The 18,751-nt window shown below is 37.8% G+C and overlaps 1 protein-coding gene across 2 annotated transcripts in view; it reads left to right on the top strand.

The window, feature by feature from the left end:
- The first annotated feature begins 4,288 nt into the window (after positions 1-4,288).
- The window catches only part of Bicdl1 (BICD family like cargo adaptor 1), a 94,740-nt gene continuing 80,277 nt past the window's right edge, over positions 4,289-18,751 (top strand). The window contains exons 1-2 of one of the 2 annotated variants that reach the window (XM_048785707.1): positions 4,289-4,594; positions 11,786-12,001. In XM_048785707.1, the coding sequence (XP_048641664.1) occupies positions 4,544-4,594; positions 11,786-12,001 (267 nt within the window). In that variant the 5' untranslated portion in view covers positions 4,289-4,543. The remainder of the gene's footprint in view (positions 4,595-11,785; positions 12,002-18,751) is intronic. The other variant, XM_048785706.1, reaches the window with a different exon arrangement.

Genomic DNA, 18,751 nt, shown 5'->3' with positions numbered 1-18,751 from the left:
GGTTTGGGTCTGAAAACAATGGTCATCAGGAAATGATGGGCAGAGAGTAACAAGGCAGCTTGGACCTGGGGTATTCTGCAAAACCTTAGGAGAAGTTTTTGTTAGTCTTCTGTTATGGTGACAAAACACCTGAGATAATCAACTAAAGGGAGGAAATGTTTATTTTGGAGGTATAAATCCATGGTTCATTGTCCCCATTGCTTTGGGGCCTGTGGCAAGGTAGTATATCATGATAGGAATACAAGGAGAAGACTGCTCACCTCATGGTGGCCAGGAGGTGAAAAACAGAGAGCAAAGGGCTGGGGTCTCCAAGTCCCCTTCAAACGAACACTCTGGATGACCCAACATCCTTCCCCAAAGCCCTACCTCTTAGAGGTCCCACCAACTCCCTATAGGACCACGGGCTGAAGACCAAGCCTTTCATGTGTGGGTCTTGAGAAACCATTTATCCAAACTGTAGCAGAGTTTTTACCTTGAAGAGAAAAGTTGGGCAGGGTGATGGTGGAAAGGAATAGAAGCTGGTGGAAAAGAAGTCAGGGACTCACCGTGTATCAGGTAAGGGCAAGATGAGGCTTAGACTTACCTTCTGGGTAGCAAAGAAAGCATTCATCCACACCAGGCAGGCAGGACCTCTGATAAAGACCGATGCTGATGACCATCAGCCACTGAAGTTAATGTTTTTTCTCTAAAAATGAACTAGAGAACCATAGGGGTGTGTGTATGTATGTGTATATATATATATATATATATATTTATTTATATATTTTATATATATATATTTATATACATACATATATACATATATATATATATATATATATATACACCACATTTTGCAAAATATTGAGTCAACTCATATCTAAACACATGGAAGAAGCTTCGGATAACATTTCAGAATTTTTTGAGACTTCCATAATTCTATGACTAGTTAATAAATAAAATATACAACTGAAGGCACTCATGTGTGCGCATGTGTATGCACACACGCACATACCCCACTGTTGAATGAACATATCAAGCGTAGAATTGTTTTATCACACATTTTGCCAGCTCCTCATATTTCTTCAACACTTGACTTTTCAAAAACAAATTTTTCTGGGAAATTTTTGTCTTTTACACTTTCCAGCTTTTTACAGATCAAGATGTTAATAAAAAATAAACAACTTAGGAAAATTGGATGCGTGTCGTCACATTTGGAAATATCAGGATTTCTAAGAAGAGAAAAAAAATCTATGTTTTTGGCCCTTGGTGTTGTAACAGTCCTCATGTAGGAATCTATAGCACATACTGATGTTACACACTAGCATTATAGGGTTGTTGTGAGGATTAAATAAGATAATGTTATATAAAGTAATTGGAACATAATACTTTGTTTTAGCATGAAGCAGAATAAACAAAATAATAAGCTTCTTAGAAGCTAGAGAGTTGTCATATCTTTGTTTTGATAAGTTTTAAATCTTGTACTAATTTCCATGTAGGCAGGTACCTGCTTATTCTGTTACCTCAAAGCTGACCAATGGTCTTGAATGGCCTTGAATCAGCAGTCCTCAAAATATGGCACGCTGACCCCCTCTAATAAGGTCTCTAATAGCCTTTTCAAGGGTGGGGATGGCCGCTTAAACTATTTTCATAATAATTGTAACGATGGTAATTTTAATTTAATTTAATAATCATAAAGTTAATTTCATAATAACGCTGATTGTCAAATATTATTTTTTAACTGTTGTCATTTGTGCTGATGGTCCAAAAACAATAGTGGGTAACATTACTGATACTCTAATATAAATTAAGACAAACTTCTGTAACTGTAACAAATGTTTGAAATAATCAGCTTATAAGGAAAAAGAGTTTATTTCCCAGTTTTAAAGTTTTCCATACATCATCAGTTGGCTCCATTACTACAGGCAGGCAGCACAGCATGGCAGGAACGTATGGAGAAGCAAAACTGCTCACCTCAGTGGAAGAAAAAGAGAGGAAAGGGGAAGGGGCAAGGGTCTCAAAATCCCCTTCAAAGTCATACTCTCAGTGGTCTACATCTCCCGTTAGGTGCCACTGCTTAAAGGTTCCACAACTTCCCAATAGCACAGCGCTAGGGACCAAGACCTTACCACATGGATCTCTGGGGGGACACTTAAGATCCTAACTATAATAAGTACCAAAGTGCACTGGTAGACACGTTGTTTGTTCTTTATGCTCACATGCTCATGGAAAGAAAAGAGAATGCTAGTATCACTTACGAACAGCCTTGATTTGCAAAAATAAAATAATACAAACTTTCTCATTCATTTGTTTAAAATTTGGGAATATACCATTATCATTCAAAAAATATCTTCATAGTGTAATAGGCTTATTATAAATCAATATTTTTAATTCTTCCATATTTTAACTTTGGTGTGTGATATTGGGGATTCAACCCAGGGCCTTGTACTTGCTAGGCAAGCACTTTACAACTGAGCTACATTCCCAGCACTGTATTTTAACTTTTTATTTATTTATGTTGGTACCAGGGATGGAATCCAGGGGCACTTAACCACTGAGCCATAACCCCAGTCTGCCTATTTTTTTTTTTTTTTTGAGACAGAGTATTGCTAAGTTACTTAGGGCCTTGCTAAATTGCTGAGGGTGACTTTGAACTTGCAATCCTCCTACTTCTGCATCCCAAGTCACTGGGATTATAGGAATAAGCCACCATGCCTACTATTTTAACTTTTTAAATATTAATATTTTAGCTGGGCATAGTGGTGCACACCTATAATTCCAGTAACTTAGGAGGCTGAGGCAGGAGGACTGCAAGTTCCAGACCAACTTCAACAACTTAGCAAGGTCCTTAAGGAGACCTGTCTGAAAATAAAACATAAAAAAACAGGTTGAGAATGTTTAAGCTAGTGTTTAAGCTACTTTGGGTTCAATTCCTGGTTTAAAAAAAAATCAAATATCAATATCTACAGCTATAAAAAGTAAAATTTTTTAATGTCCTCAATAATTTGGGGGAATGTAAAGTGATTCTAGGGCCAAAAAGTTTAAGAACCATTATTCTAAATAGTTGTCCAAACAAACTGATTCTCCTTTGGCCATTCTCAGGAATATAGTGCTTAGGGCCAAAACTACAGTAGGAAATGTTTGTTTCCTATTCAGTGTAGGCAGTAGAAGATTTTTAGGGAAAACATTTAGGAGCTAGAGTTAGCATGCTAATAGTTCATTTTCATACCATGTCTAATAGATCAGGACCACTGAGTTAAAGGGAGTCAAGCCAAGGTCTCTTTTGGAAAGGCAGGCTGCCTGTGTGCATGAAGGGAAAAAACATCAACAAAAAAACAAAACTGAAACCCCTTCTGATAAGAAAACATGTTTCTTCTCCATACATTTGTCTTCTTATTAAGATAGACAGAAATGTGTCCTTGTGTCATTCAAACAAGACAAAAGGAAGTAGCAACTGGATCTCCCCAGGGCCCACGATTTCTGCTCAGAGGAGACCATAATAAAAAAGTGAGAACATTCCAATGTTTCAACAGCAAGGGCCTGTGCACAAATTTAGCCCTAAGAGATGTGGCAACCCCTCTGTTCAGTCTATCTCCTTTCCAAAGCCAGCCCTGAGGCTCAGGACCTTTTGGATTCTTAATTTTCCATCAGAGGATAGATTGTGATACCCAAACATTGTTTAGGTTCTGCATTTAATAAGAAATAAGAACCACAGAAACCATTTGACCCACTTTAGCTTCTTGGTATTCTGAAATTTCCACCTCACTGGAACAACAACAAAAATCTAAGTATGATGTAACTAAAAAAAACGTGTTGTCATCCAAGAGGAAAAAGAAACAATAAGGACCAATACTGGCTTCAGATGGATTTGTTTCTGAAAACAGGCGACACAGAGCATCACCAATGAGGTAAAAGCAAGAGCGGACTGGAAGTCAGCCAGTGGACTCTTCAATCCTTTAGATCCTTGCAAAAAGCTTTGCTTCTATACTGAGCCAGTCTATCTTGGTCATAAATTACCACTATCTTCTTGAAGACTGGTCATATGTGAAAAAAGTAAAGGATAGTGATCTCTGTGAACCCTAGAATCAGCCGTCCTGGATTCAAATTTCAGACCTCGGTTTCCCCCACTGTAAATTGGGGAAAGCGACGGTACTTTAGATAAAGTCCTTGTGAGGATTACCTAATGCATAAATGCATAAAAAGCACTGAGTACGGACACTGGCACACACTAAGTGACAAAAAGGGGGGGGGCAGCTACATTAGGGGGATTCTTTGCTTCGTATTCCTATCTGTGAGCAGTTTNGCCGCCCTCGTCTCCTTCCCCGGGGGCCCTGGGGAACTGGAACTGGCTTTAGAGGAGGAGCTGGCGCTGCTGGCGACCGGGGAGCGGCCCTCCGATCCCGGGGAGCATCCTCAGGCCGAGCCTGGGCCTCCGGCCGAGGGGGCCGGACCACAGCCGCCGCTTGCCCAGGACCCTGAGCTGCTGTCGGTGATACGGCAGAAGGAGAAGGATCTGGTGTTGGCGGCTCGTCTGGGCAAGGCACTGCTCGAGAGGAACCAGGACATGAGCCGGCAGTATGAGCAGATGCACAAGGAGCTGACGGACAAGCTGGAGGTGAGGATCTCTCTGAATGGGTGGGAAGTAGGGGCAGGCCAGGTACCCCTAGTTCTAGGCAGTTTAGGGAGCCACTCACTCTCTCCCCTTCCATTGCTTACGCCACCTCAAAGAAAATAATCTGGAACAGGAGGTAGGATAGAGGGTTTCTAATTATTAGTTCAGGATATTCGTTGAACCAACCTGACTTTCCCACCCCGCTCACGGCAAATGGGTCCGTGCATGGCTTCACTGCCGTTCTATATATGTACAGTACACAGTATTTAAAATAGAGCTTACAGTATGACTAATTTATACAGCACTGAGACGATGTCTGCACACAGAGAAATGAGAAAGTCGGTAAGCATTTAAGATATGCTCCAGGTTTTCAGGGAAGTAGTTAATCTCTAATCGGGGTGTTAGCCTAAAGCTTTCCAGTTTGGGCATTAAGGTCTCCAGATGCCCTTGTCTTAACTTCCTGGCAGGTCAAAGTTATGAGAAACAAGTGCCCATATAGAAGCTTTATATAGCCTTCAAATACTTGGGGATTAGGAAATGTGGTTCCATTGCAGAAACCAGGCAAGAGGTTCAACATGTGACTGCTGGTAGTGGATTTAATTTGGGCCTCAATATTTATTTGTAAAAAGCCATACTTTTCCGTGGTCTAGGTCTCAGGCTTGCAGTTGTATGCCAGGTGCAACCTATGAGAACTGTATTACTTGTAACTTTTATAAATATCTTTTAAAGTATCTGTAATGTTTTTGAGTTTCCTAGACCAAAGTCTTTAAGAGCTATGCTTGTTTGCTTTCTTATTCTTAACCAGAAAAGAGTCTTAGATGAAGTACAGAATATTAGCATTGGCAAATATTAACATTTCTGAAAATTACATTTGCAAAAAAAAAAAAATGGAAAGGGGTTGTCATCTACAATAGTGGAGACAAGCTTTTTCTCTTCTGACTGCATTTGCTATTGTTACTAAGTTACTAATTGCTGTCAGTTCTTTCATTCTTTATTTACCAGAGAGAAAAAAAAAAATATTACAGACCTGAATAAGGTCTGAAATTGACCCTAGTTGGGTTTCATGTACATCACTGCTACTGGTTGAACAGTCGGTGGAATCAGAAACATTTCTTTAATAAGATTTTTGTGTGTCTAGTCCAAAGGCATATCAAAAGTAAAATCAGGGAAAAAAGGAAACTAGTGAGTGCCCTGTGGTTCAGCTGGCCTGTTAACTGGGTCTGCCTGTTATGAACTCAAGATTCATCTCTGAAAAGTTGTTTGTGAAAGCTATGTGGAGACTGCCAAAAAGCAACCTAATGAATTGAATTGTTTGATTTCACTTGAATTAGAGGTCTAGAAATAAAAGAGTGTCTTTTTTTTCCCTAAAGAGATTCAGTTACTCGAGTCTGTAAAGAAGTACTACTGCTGAGATTTATACTTGAGATTTGAAATTCCTTCGGTGAGATAACTTGATTGAAGAGACAGCTGACTTGAAAGGAACATCGTATCAGTTTGATTAGTGATAGATTTCATAGTAATCCTGAGTGTACAATTACATCCTGTTTTCCATGTGGAGTCTTTATACATTTCTTCAAAAGGAAAAAGATTTCAAAATTCCACGCCAACAAAAAGTGTTTTTGTACAAGAACAAATTACCTTTGACATTTTGTAATTGGTTTGATGGGCAATAATAAAAACGTTTTAATCTCTCAAACTATTATTTAAGGTCTTCACTCTTCTGCGAGTCAGCATATGAACAGTAGTGATAAAATTTTTTTTAGATTCTGGACATTGGTGCAAAATGTCGTGAATGTACTTAACACAATTATATGCTTAAAAATGGGTAAAATGGGCTGGGGATGTGGCTTAAGCGGTAGCACGCTCGCCTGGCATGCGTGCGGCCCGGGTTCGATCCTCAGCACCACATACAAACAAAGTTGTTGTGTCCGCCGAGAACTAAAAAAATTAAAAAAAAAAGATAGTAAACATTCTTATTTAAAAAAATGGGTAAAATGGTAAATTGTATATTATGTATATTTTACCACAATTTAAAAATAACCAAATTAAAAATTTTCAAGTTTATTTATGTTAGTTCTTCTAGATATAGTTGAAATTATGAAAGTATTCTAAGTTTTTTTTTTGGTTTTTGAAACAGGGTTTTGCAGTGTTGCCCATGCTGGCCCCGAACTCCTGGGCTTGAGCTATTCTTCTGCCTCAGCCTCCTGTATAGCCGGACCTACAAGTGTGCACCACTGCACCCAGCTCTAATTTTTTAGTGAATGTTTTAAAAATCATTTAAAATATATTAACATTTAAAAACATATTAACATTTAAAAATATTGCCATTAGTTGCTTTTTTTTGTATGTGTGTGCACATGGTGCTGTGATTGGGACTCACAAGCTCTCTACACTGAACCATACTCCCAGCCCTTGTTAATTCTTTTAATGTTAATCAGTTTTGCTACTCTCGAGTTTACATTGGACTGTTTCATTTGATAACTGCAAATGAGTTTTCCCCACAGTATAGTTTTTGAAAACACAGTTACTGTGTTTTCAATCAAATTAAACATTTGGGAGTAAAGAAAGAGCCCTTTCTTTAAGAAGGATTTATGATTTTCCCAAAACTCATACATTGGAGTCAAACACATTTTCTCACAGGTTGGTTTGAAAGATATATTTGAGTGGAGGCTGGGCATGAGGGCACACACCTGTGATACTAGCTATTAGGGAGGCTGAAGCAGGAAGATGAGTTCCAGGCTGCTTGTGCAGCAACAATTGAAACCCCATCTCAAAAACAACAACAAAAAATGAGTGGACTCACAGAATGGTGGTTTACACTTAGATGGGTTTTCTTTTATTTTTTTAAAAATATTTTTTAGCTGTTAATGGACCTTTATTTTTATGTGGTGCTGAGAATTGAACCCAGTGCCTCACACATGCTAGGTAAGAGCTCTAACACGGAGCCACAACCCCAGCCCCTAGATGGGTTTTATTTTAGTGCCATCTGTTTCCTTGCTACTTCAGAATTGGCACCTTCCTGCCAGATATAGTGGCAGGAAGGCTTGGGAGGCTGAGGCAAAGAGGATCACAAGTTCAAAGCCAGCCTCAGAAACTTGGTGAGGCCCTGTGTAACTTTTCTAGACTGTTTCAAAATAAAATATCAAAAATGGCTGTGGTTTTGGTTCAGTGGGTAAGCGCCCCTGGGTTCAATATCTAGTACCAAAAAAAAAAAAAAAAAAAAAAACCCCTCAGGACAAACAAGCCTATTTATTTATTTTTAAATTATTTCTATGTGGTGCTGAGAATCGAGCCCAGTGTCTCACACGTATGAGGCAGGTGCTCTACCAGTGAGCTACAGCCCCAGCGCCAAACAATCCATTTTCAAGATCTTTCCTACTTATTCATAAATTCATAGAGTAACTCTCCAGTTCTGTGCCAAACCCAAGATTTTGTTTTCTCATTTCAAATATCAAGTACTTGAGCCTACATTTTTCAAATTAAAGGTATACTATTTAAAATCTTTAATGGTTTAAAGGTTAACATAGAAGTTGTTTAGCTGTACGTCTCTCTTAAATTGAAAGTTCAAGTTATCTAGAAAAACTGTTAGGTTTTGGCCATTTTTCTCATCCTCAAATCAACAAGACTATATTCTTTCATGGAATCAGATTTTCATATACTTTAAGTTCTAAAGACTTTTTGTTTCTACTGCATCTGTAAGCCCCTTTGATCTTAAAAACATATCTAACCAAGTCCTTAATTTTTTCCCCAGAATATGAACTGAGAAACTAACTTGTATTTCTATACTTGTATTCTTTAGGGATTAAAATATTTGTTGTTGTACAGTACCCAATTTTTTTCTCTTATGGCTGAGAGTGGATCATCCCTTACCACAGAGGTAGTCTCTTCCTTCAGTTATATTTTCCTTCCTCCACTCTCAGCCAATTCTTATGATTATAGTAGTTTTTTGGTTTTTTTAAGGGGAAGAGGGTTGAAAATGTGTATCTGGGAGTCACTACCAGATCTAGAGGAGCAAACCTCAGGGTACTGATTTGCATTCAGTGCTTGCTCTTCTTAGAGAACAATTCTTTCTCTTTGTATTTTTCAAGAACCATGTCCTGGACTTATGATCATAGTGACACTTTTTTCTTACTCCTTTTTAATTTTTTCAGAGATATGTTTTGGTAAAGATCTATTTTATGTATGCTAATGATATTTTTGGTTTTTGGGAGTTTTAAGTAGACTGTTTGTTAGAACAGTTGGTTTTAGATTTATGGGAAAATTGGAAAGAAAGTACAGAGAGTTTCCATGTACTCTGCATCCAGTTTCCTCTTGCTAACACTAGTATGATACATTTGCCACAATTCATGATACCCACTGAAGTCCTTACTGTATTCTGATTTCCTTAGCCTTTGTCTAATGTCTTTTTCTGATCTAGGATACTACATTACATTTGGTTTTTGTCTCCTTAGGCATTCCAGGATCCCATCCAGGGTCCCATATTACATTTAGTTTTGTTTCCTTAGGCTCTCCTTAGCTGTGACAGTTTCTTGAACTTTCCTTATTTTGATGAACTTGACAATTTTGATATTAACTTTTAAAATACTATATAACCCTGAAAAAAGGGGAGAGCATAGGTGACCCTGATATCTGTGCTTTCCAACATTCTGCTTAGAATTTTCTGGCTAATTTAGCGCTTAAATATATAATTCCTGAAGAAATAAGGAGTTTGTCTCCTGTTAAAGGACAGATTAGACTCATCAGCACCACCTGTCCTCAGCCCCTCCCCCCACGTGGATTGGATTGTTTTAGTTGCTTGGTTGGGCTGTTCTCTAGCAGCTGTTTGCTGAATATTTTTAAGTCTCTCTGTTCTTTTAGAACACAAGCCTAATTTATCTGGCCTCTCAGTAACACTGATTACTGAGTTCTTGCTGGTGCCTTCTGCTCAGTCTTTCATTTTGGAAAAATTCAATAAACCAAGTATCACAGTTTTAGTATTGCAATTAGCATTTTTTTCTGCATTCTATCTTTATGAAATTTCTATATTGATTAAATCATTCTCAGTTTTGTAAGTTTAGCAGTGTCAGGGAAACACAGAGCAAAAACTTCTCAGGCTGGTGAGTAGAAGTCCATGCCTTGTTCCTTTTTCCACATGCTCCAATCTGAGATTGTATTATGTATAAAAGTAAAGTGATGTGACTTTTTCAACAAATATACCAGCAGTAACCAAACGAGTGGTCTCCTTAAAGTAGTCATCTTGGAAGCTCTCAGAGAAAAATCTTTGCTAATGGGCTCAGAATTTTAATTTTGGATTGCTGTTTTTATCTTTCAACATATTCTTTTCGCTGCCCTCAATTGTGGCACATTTTCCTCTGTGAGGGGGTAAATTTGACTTTCAGAAACATTCATAAATCACTCAGAGCAAAGTAAGGGGAATTAGATAGCAGGGTGAAATGGGATAATTTCATTTTTAGACACACCTCATATGTAAAGCAATGGGAATGATTTTCTTACATGAGGATAAGCTATCCCTGAGGCTTCCCAAAAGAAGCATTCCAAAAATATTTTGAAAGCTGAGAACTTCAGTCAAGTAAGAGTGTAGCTGCCTAAGAAGAGATGACTGAGTACTCAAAAGGAGAATGCATGTGCTCATTTTAGGTTGAAAGAGCACAACAGCTCAGTGCCAGCCCTCAGGGCAGCAAAATTTCCTGTAAAAATCAAATACATGTACCTGTGTTTATATTCATACATAGATGTCTAGACCTCATTCCATTCCCAGCTGAATTACAATCTTAGGAGTGGGGATGTGTGTGTGTGTGTGTGTGTGTTGCTGAGGATTGAACCCAGGGCCTTGTGCATGCAAGGCAGGCACTGTACCAACTGAACTATATCCCAAGCCCTGGTGTGGTATATTTTGAACAATCATTAGAACTTTTCTGAGAGCACCAAGAGGTGAGGATTCTTACTTTAACTTGCTTGAAGTATGCACTCTTTTATTGTACATAACATGCTTTTTAAGTACTTGTGTCTGAAAAGAGGCATCCGTATTTGTCTCACAGAAGCAAAATATTTCCTGCAATCCACAGGGATCTTTTTTATTGAGTTGCTACTTAAACCATCTGTACTTTTCCTGCATACCCTTTATCACACACAGTTTATTACTTCTTCAGTCTCTCCCATTGGAATTAAAACTCCATAAAGGCAAGAAGCTTGTCTGTTTTGTTCATCACCATGTCCCCAGGAACATAGCTCTCAAGAATGGATGAATGGACCAGAAATAAATATGCAAGGCTTATTAATAGGCCACAATTCAAAGTAGACCTGAATCTGAACTTGTCTTAATGACTTTGAAATATATAACAATACAGAAATACCTAAAATGCAGAACATATATTTATTAAGCTATAATTTAGAGCACTAGTCATGTGACTTGGACACAAATCCCAGCCCTGCCATTTACTAGTACTGACCTTGAACTAGTCACTTAACTGCCTCTGTTGCCTTATTTGTAAGAAGAAATGATTAATCTGAAGCATCTTTGAAAATTCTGCAGTTGTAAGGGTCTGATATTAAGGCATGCATAATAAATGGTTCCCAAGAAGACCCCTTTAAAAAGCAATGAGTGGTCGAGCATGGTAAATCATGCCTGTGATCCCAGCGGCTTGGGAGGCTGAGGCAGGAGGATTGAGAGTTCAAAGCCAGCTTCAGCAGAAGCGAGGTGCTATGCAACTCAGTGAGACCCTGTCTCTAAATAAAATACAAAGTAGGGCTGGGGATGTGGCCAAGTGTCAAGGGCCCCTGAGTTCAATTCCTGATTACCTCCAGCACCCCCAAAAGCAAAAGAGAAAGTCTATCATCCCTGGTAAAACTATGAATATTTTGTTATAGGACTCATTTTTAGTCGTTTAAATATACAGTTCACCAAATCATGAGTTGACTTGTTGAATCCCAAGTGAATTCCCAAGTCTAGAACCACATGCCAAGGAAAGTAAACATTAAGTATTTCTAATACAAATGATGTTTCCCCTGTGAAACCAGCTCCTCCCTTGCTCTGAAGGAAGGGAGTATTTATGTAGCTGTGAATTGGGCAACTAATCCTCCGAGGCAGGTGGTTTGTTGTCCTCACTGACTGGAAGAGGAAAAGTTAAGAATGTGAAAAGACAAAAAAGACTGGGATTTTTTAAAGTTTTTAATCCTTTTTTGCTTTTCACCTAGCACTTAGAACAAGAGAAACATGAACTGAGAAGACGGTTTGAGAACCGAGAAGGGGAGTGGGAAGGGCGAGTGTCAGAGCTGGAGAGTGATGTGAAACAGCTACAGGATGAGTTGGAGAGACAACAAGTTCATCTTCGGGAAGCAGATCGAGAAAAAACACGGGCTGTCCAGGAGCTATCGGAGCAGAACCAAAGGTTATTGGATCAACTCAGTAGGGTGAGTCACAAGTTAAGAATTTATGATCTAAAATATTAAAAGCAGAAACAGCTTCTTTGTATTATACATTCTGATTTTTAATACCTTTGGTTTTGATACCAGCAAGTTAAGTATCATCCATCTCAAAGAATTTATAGGAGTCAGGAATCAAGACCCAGGCCTGTGGTTAAACATCTGTAAGACTTTGCGAGTCTTAACTTTAGCATCTTCTCATTTTTAAAATGAAGCTGTTGGGCTTAATGACGTCTGACTTCCTTATAACTCAGAGTATATGATTTATGATTCCTTTGCTAGAGAAAGTCTATCATTCCTGGTAAAACTATGTAAGTTCATTTAGTTCAAATATTGAAAGGTGCTGTCTTTAAACTGAGTAGCTCAGGGAAATTTTCTAGAGGAAGTAATTTTTCGTTTATATTACATTTGTGAATGTGCATTTTGAAAGGAGACATTGTATCTACATTAAAGTTTTTGTTTTATTTCCACATCAAGTAGAAATTCTTATGCCTTTATAAGGTGGTATCATAAAGTATTAATTAAACAAGGTCAATACTATAAAATCATTGCAAAAAAGGAGGCTAAGGACTGAATGTGTAGAAATCTAATTTAAATTCTTTCCACGTTTTTTTATTGGTCCATTATAGTTGTACATAATGATGAGATTCATTGTTATATATTCATACATGCACACAATACAGAACATACCTTTTTAACAAATCTAGGAATGTTATTAATGCCTTCATCAGTAAATCCACCTTTTTCTGAAAATCAGTCCTCAGTCTTCCTTGGGTTTTGAAAATAAAACTACTAATTCTTCAGTTATCAGGGAAACGAGAATTTCTCTTACTTCATCCCTAAGTGCTACTGCTCTCGTGAGCACTGCCCGGTCCATGTGGTGGTGGTCAGTGTGTTGGTCTTGGAGAAAGGCTTAGCTAGGGCAGTGTATGGTAAATCCCTGGATCTTCCACTGATTTGATGAGTGACACTGTATGAAGTAATTTCATTTGTGTCATAGTTGCTTCCTGTTGGAATTCTGAGAGAGGTGAAAACCTTCATGCCTCACAAGGAAGTGGAAAGTATGCTTCCAGTAGAGGAGGGAGAAAAAAAGAAGGAAAACGATGCTTAATAATAACTTCAAAAACATCTAGTTGCATGGAAATATCAGAATATGTGTGAAAGGTGATGATTCCAGCACTGAAGATCTTGCCTGTGAGTTTCCCATCTAGAATATCCAATCACCATTTGATTGGTTGGAAAGCAAAAACTGGACAGTTCCAGAAATAATTTCACAGGTCCAGCTGAGTAAAAGCATTCCTGAGTCAATTCTAAAACCTTTTTCAGCAACTGGAAAAGGAATCTCTATCCTTATAAAAATTTTATGAGTTTGAGTCTTTTCATTCATTATTTATGAAAGATTAATAAGAGAGGTCTGGCCAGATTGATTTATTTGCTGAAAAATATTTGTTTAATGCAACTATCAGCAAGAATTTCTTATGGAGACTTACAGAATGAATGCAACCAATCGAAACAAGCAAAGGGGAGATTAAGAATTCTTGGGGGCCAAGTTCATGTTGTAAAAACAGACTCAACCCTTTTTTTCTAATCTAGTAAAAAATAGGTACCAAGATGGATGAAGAGAAAAATGCTAACAAGGCATGGTACAAAACCACAGAACTTGGAATTGACTCTGCCTCTCATTAACTGGATGACTTTGTGTCTTTAGTTTCTTTATCTTTAAAATGGGGGTAAAAATTTATACTATATACAAGTACTATTGAGGTGAAAACGAATAGTGTGTTTGTTGAGCACCACATGAAGGTAAGGGTTTGTTTTGGTGTTGATGGTTATTTTACTAAAGCAATATCTTACAGTTGTTCTATTACCTGATTTCACTATAGAAAATCCTGATAAGCTGCTCCCAGAAGAATATAGGAAGAGCTGGGTGTGGGGGTGCATGCCTGTAATCCCTATGGCTTGAGAGGCTGAGGTAGGAGGATTGCAAGTTCAAAGCCAGACTCAGCAACAGCAAGGCACTAAGGAACTCGGTGAGACCCTGTCTCTAAATAAAATACAAAATAGGCCTGGGGATGTGGCTCAGTGGTCGAGTGCCCTGAGTTCAATCCCTGGTACCAAAAAAAAAAAGAAAGCACTTCCACTAGATCTAGAGTCTTGTTATCCTCTCTGGCCTTGATTATAGGCCCTTGGTGGTTTTATGGCTTCTTTCCCTTTCTCTTTTAAAACAGGACAAGTCCCTGGGGTTTCCATCAGCAGAAGTTTAGATTGCATTTTATTATCATTTTATTAACCGGATATTCAGGAACTAGAGGAGTTAAGTACTTTGAAGTGAATTAAGATTCTCCTAGGACAAGATGGCAGCCAAGCAGAGATAGTAGAAGGCCATGCTTTTGTGCAGTGTATATGATGTGTTTTTATAAGCATGAAATGCATAATATTTAAAATGTAGTATAATATGTTTGTGAAACTTTCATCCAAAGTATTTTTACATTTATTTTGGCTAATTGTTTTTTAAAATATTTTTTAAAAAACTTTACTGAGCTTTATTCACACACCCACCATAATCCTCACCTTTTATTTATTTATTTATTTTTTTTTTAAGAGAGAGAGAATTTTTTAATATTTATTTTTTACTTTTCGGCAGACACAACATCTTTGTTTGTATGTGGTGCTGAGGATCGAACCCGGGCCACACGCATGCCAGGCGAGCGCGCTAGTACTTGAGCCACATCCCCAGCCCAATCCTCACCTTTTAAAAGTGAAAAATTCAGTGATTTTTTTTTTTTTGCTATATTTACAGAGTTTTGCAGTCATCACCACTATCTAATTAAAGCACATTTCACCTTCCCCCAAAAGTAACCCTGCACCCATGAGCAGTCATTTCTCATTCCTTATAACCCAGAACTCTCACATCCTAACCCTGACAACCACTAATCCACCTGCAGTCTCTATGGATTTGCCTATTTTGCACATTTCATATAATTGACATTGTACATGGATGACCTTGTGCACATGGCGTTTTTAGCTTAGCATCATATTTGCAGTATGCATCCATGTTGTAGCATATATCAGTACTTAATTTCATTTTATGGCTGAAGAATATTCTGTTGTGTATATATAACATATTTTGTTTATCCATTTACTAGCCAATGGACATTTGGGTAATTTCCACATTTTGGCTAATGTGAATAAAATTGTCATTAATACTCATACATGTTTTTCTGTAGCCATATTTTTTTTAGCTCTAAAATAGGATGCTGTTTGTATATATCCATGAGCTTCTGGATCCTCATCAGGATGAAGAAAGGAATAAGCATTGTTCTTCTTTCACATCTGAGAAAATTTGAGTAACAGAAAGATACATGATTTGATTAAATATCTTTCAGTTCAAGACTAATCAGATTTTCTGTGCCTCAATTTCAAGCTTTTCAGGCAGCAATTAAGGTCACAGGCTTTGAAACCACACAGCCTGGGGCTCAAACACCAATTCTGCCATTTACTAGCTGGGCAAATGGGGGAACGTTATTTTACCTTTTGCTTCCTCCTGTATTTACTGGAAAGAACTATATTATTAAAATTGCCTGATAGCATTATGAGGACTAAATGAGATAAACCATGTAAGACTCAAATCACTGTGTCTAGAATACAGTAAGTGCTTGATAAATGGTGGTTATCATTATGATTACCATGTCCTTTTCATGTAAGTGGATTGCTGTATCTGGTCATTCTTTGATTCTCTTTTTGGGAAGTGGGGTAGTGGGGATTGCACTCAGGAGACTCTACTGCTAAGCCACATCCTCAGCCCTTCTTTTTATGTTGATCAGAGTCTTGCTGAGTTGCCCAGGCTGGCCTTGAGTTTGTAATCTTGCCTCACCCTCTGGGATTACAGGTATGCACCACCGTGCCTGGCTTGATTCTCTTTAAGAGCATAAGACTCTAAGATGCAGAAGTAAAAAAAAATATTTTATTCTAAAAATTCATGTGAGTTTTGCATTTTGGGGGGTATTTTTTAAAATTTATTTATTTTAATTAGGTATATGTTACAGCAGAATACATTTTGATTCATTGTACACAATTGCAGCACAACTTTACACTTACATGGTTATACATGATGTAGTGTCACATCATATGTCCAGTCATACATGTACCTAGGGTAATGATGTACATCTTATTCCACCATTTTTCCTGCCCCCATACCTCCTCCCTAACCTTCTTCCCTTTTGCCCAACGTTCCTTCATTTTTCCCATGCCTCCTACCTTGAGTTTTGCATTTTAATCCATATGATTTATTTGTTTTAACACAACAGTGCACAGTGTTTTGTTTACCAGTTAAACTGATATTCTGAAGTACTTACATAAAATTGGCCCTCCCAGGAATTGAGTCAGATTTAGTCTATGATATCTAGTATCCACTGAGTTCTGCTGCATATACTCTGGGGTTATCTTTATCCCAGTTTATTTGCTCATTTAGACAAGTTCTCTAAGTTGTCTTTCAGTTACTAAGATTTTGTATCATTTTCTGAAACTCAGGCTGACATTTTTGGGGAAAGTGTTAAGTCACTTTCTAAATTAGAAAGTAATAGAACTATGGCATTGACAGTAGGGTTTGGTAAGACTTGTTAGACATGTCTTTCTTACTATCAAGAGTACATTAGGTGGGCTGGGGATGTGGCTCAAGCGGTAGCGTGCTCGCTTGGCATGCGTGCGGCCCGGGTTCGATCCTCAGCACCACATACAAAGATGTTGTGTCCGCCGAGAACTAAAAAATAAATATTAAAAAATTCTCTCTCTCTTTAAAAAAAAAAAAAAGAGTACATTAGGACTTGCTTTCAGGGAGAGTAGAGAGACACAGAACCATGCTTGTTGCCTAAGGTTGAATGTCTCCATATAAAGATTAAAGTGGAGGATTTGTCAGAATCCTGATATATAACATACCTGCCTGCAGCAGAAGTATGGATTCTGATCAGTGTTGGTAAATCCTCAAGTGATTTTATGGCTGATGTAACCCCCACACCATGGAAAGCTTATAGAGTCTACTTGTGCAGCTGCAAGCCAAAGCCATGATTTGAATGATATAGAAACAGTCTTGTTCATAAGAATGATAGCAGTAAGACAGGCTTTTGATTTTTTTTTAAATTTACCATCTTGACCATTTTTTAAAAATCTTTATTTTTATGTGGTGCTGAGAATTGAACCCAGTGTCTCATGCATGCCAGGCGAGCACGCTACCACTTGAGCCACATACCCAGCCCCAAGACAGGCTTCTTATTTAGCCTTTTCCACAAGCAGCTGGGATAAGGTGGTATTTTCAAAATGAATCTCAGTGATAAAAACTTCAATAGCAGGTAAAAGAAGGCATTTTCACAGTTCTTACTATTAAAACACTGCTCACATAATCTTGGAAACATTAAGGGCAGACTTAAGCACCAGTTGACCAAAGAATGGGAAAAACCAATAGATTTCTAATAGAGAATGAAATTTAAAATTGTTTGGGGACTTCTGAGGTTTTCCTCCTGCAAGATACACAGTTCTAGAGTTTGTAGAAACTGGAAGGACATTTTCTTACACTTTTCCCAGGCAGTTTTTTATGTGATATCAGCCACATCTTTTCTTTTCCCTCCCTCACCATAATCCACCAGCCAAAGAACCATGTGTTTGGTTCTAATCCCATTTTCTTTCCCAGGACCAGGGCTTTGGTTTCTTACAGCACTTAATATATACAGTTTTAGTGATTCTTGGAGATTATTAAGTAGATTTTCATTTTGTCTGTTTGAAAAATCATGAGAAGCAGGATGTGGTAGCACACATTTCTAATCCCAGCCACTTAATAGGCTGAGGCAAGAAGATCCCAAGTTGAAGGCCAGCCTGCATAACTTAAAGATACCCTATCTCAGAATGAAATAATAAGAGCTGGGGATGTAACTGAGTGGTAGAGGGCTTTCCTACATCTATAATTACATAAAAAATAATGATAAGATATTTCAAGCATATAGAAGACTATAGAGAATAATATAAATCCAGGTTTTAAAGTATTGTTTTGTCCTAGTTCAGATTTTTAAGGGATATAAAATATTATTTATATAGTTGAAGCTCTCCTTTCATTTGTATCCACTTTTCCAGAGTTATCTTCCTTCCCATTCATGTTTTTGTACTTACAGTATGTATATGTATGTACATGGACATATATCTCATGTATCTACATATGCATCTATTAACAATGTATAATAAATGGCAGTATAATATACATATGATTCTGCAACTCATTCTCTTTGATTTCATGTTGTGTTTGAGTTCTACTCATGTTAATAAATGCAGTTTCAGTTCATTCAGATTAACTCTTGTTTAGTATTCTATTGTGTAAATATACTATCATATATTTATGTATTATTTTGTTGGTAAACGTTTTTTTCTAGTTTTCACTATTATAAACTTCCCTTCAATGAATATCTGTGTGTGAATGTGAGTGAGTGAATGAGTAAGAAAGAGACAGAGACAGAAAGAGACAGAGATACATTGAACCCAGGGTCTCAGGCATACTACCACTTAAGCTACAACCCCAGCCCTTTGAGGCAGTTTTACTAAGTTGCCCAGACTGACCTCCAGCTTGTGATCTTTTTGCCTCAGCCTCCCAAATAGCTGGGGTTATAGACATGCACCACCATGCCTGTCCTGTAATGAATATTCTTGTGCCTTTTCTTCTTGTGCACACTTATTTGAATTACTCTGGGGATAAACCTA

This window comes from Marmota marmota, unplaced genomic scaffold (genome assembly GCF_001458135.2).
Source record: "Marmota marmota marmota unplaced genomic scaffold, marMar, whole genome shotgun sequence".
Lineage (NCBI taxonomy): Eukaryota > Metazoa > Chordata > Mammalia > Rodentia > Sciuridae > Marmota > Marmota marmota.
This window is presented reverse-complemented; position numbering and strand designations above follow the sequence as displayed.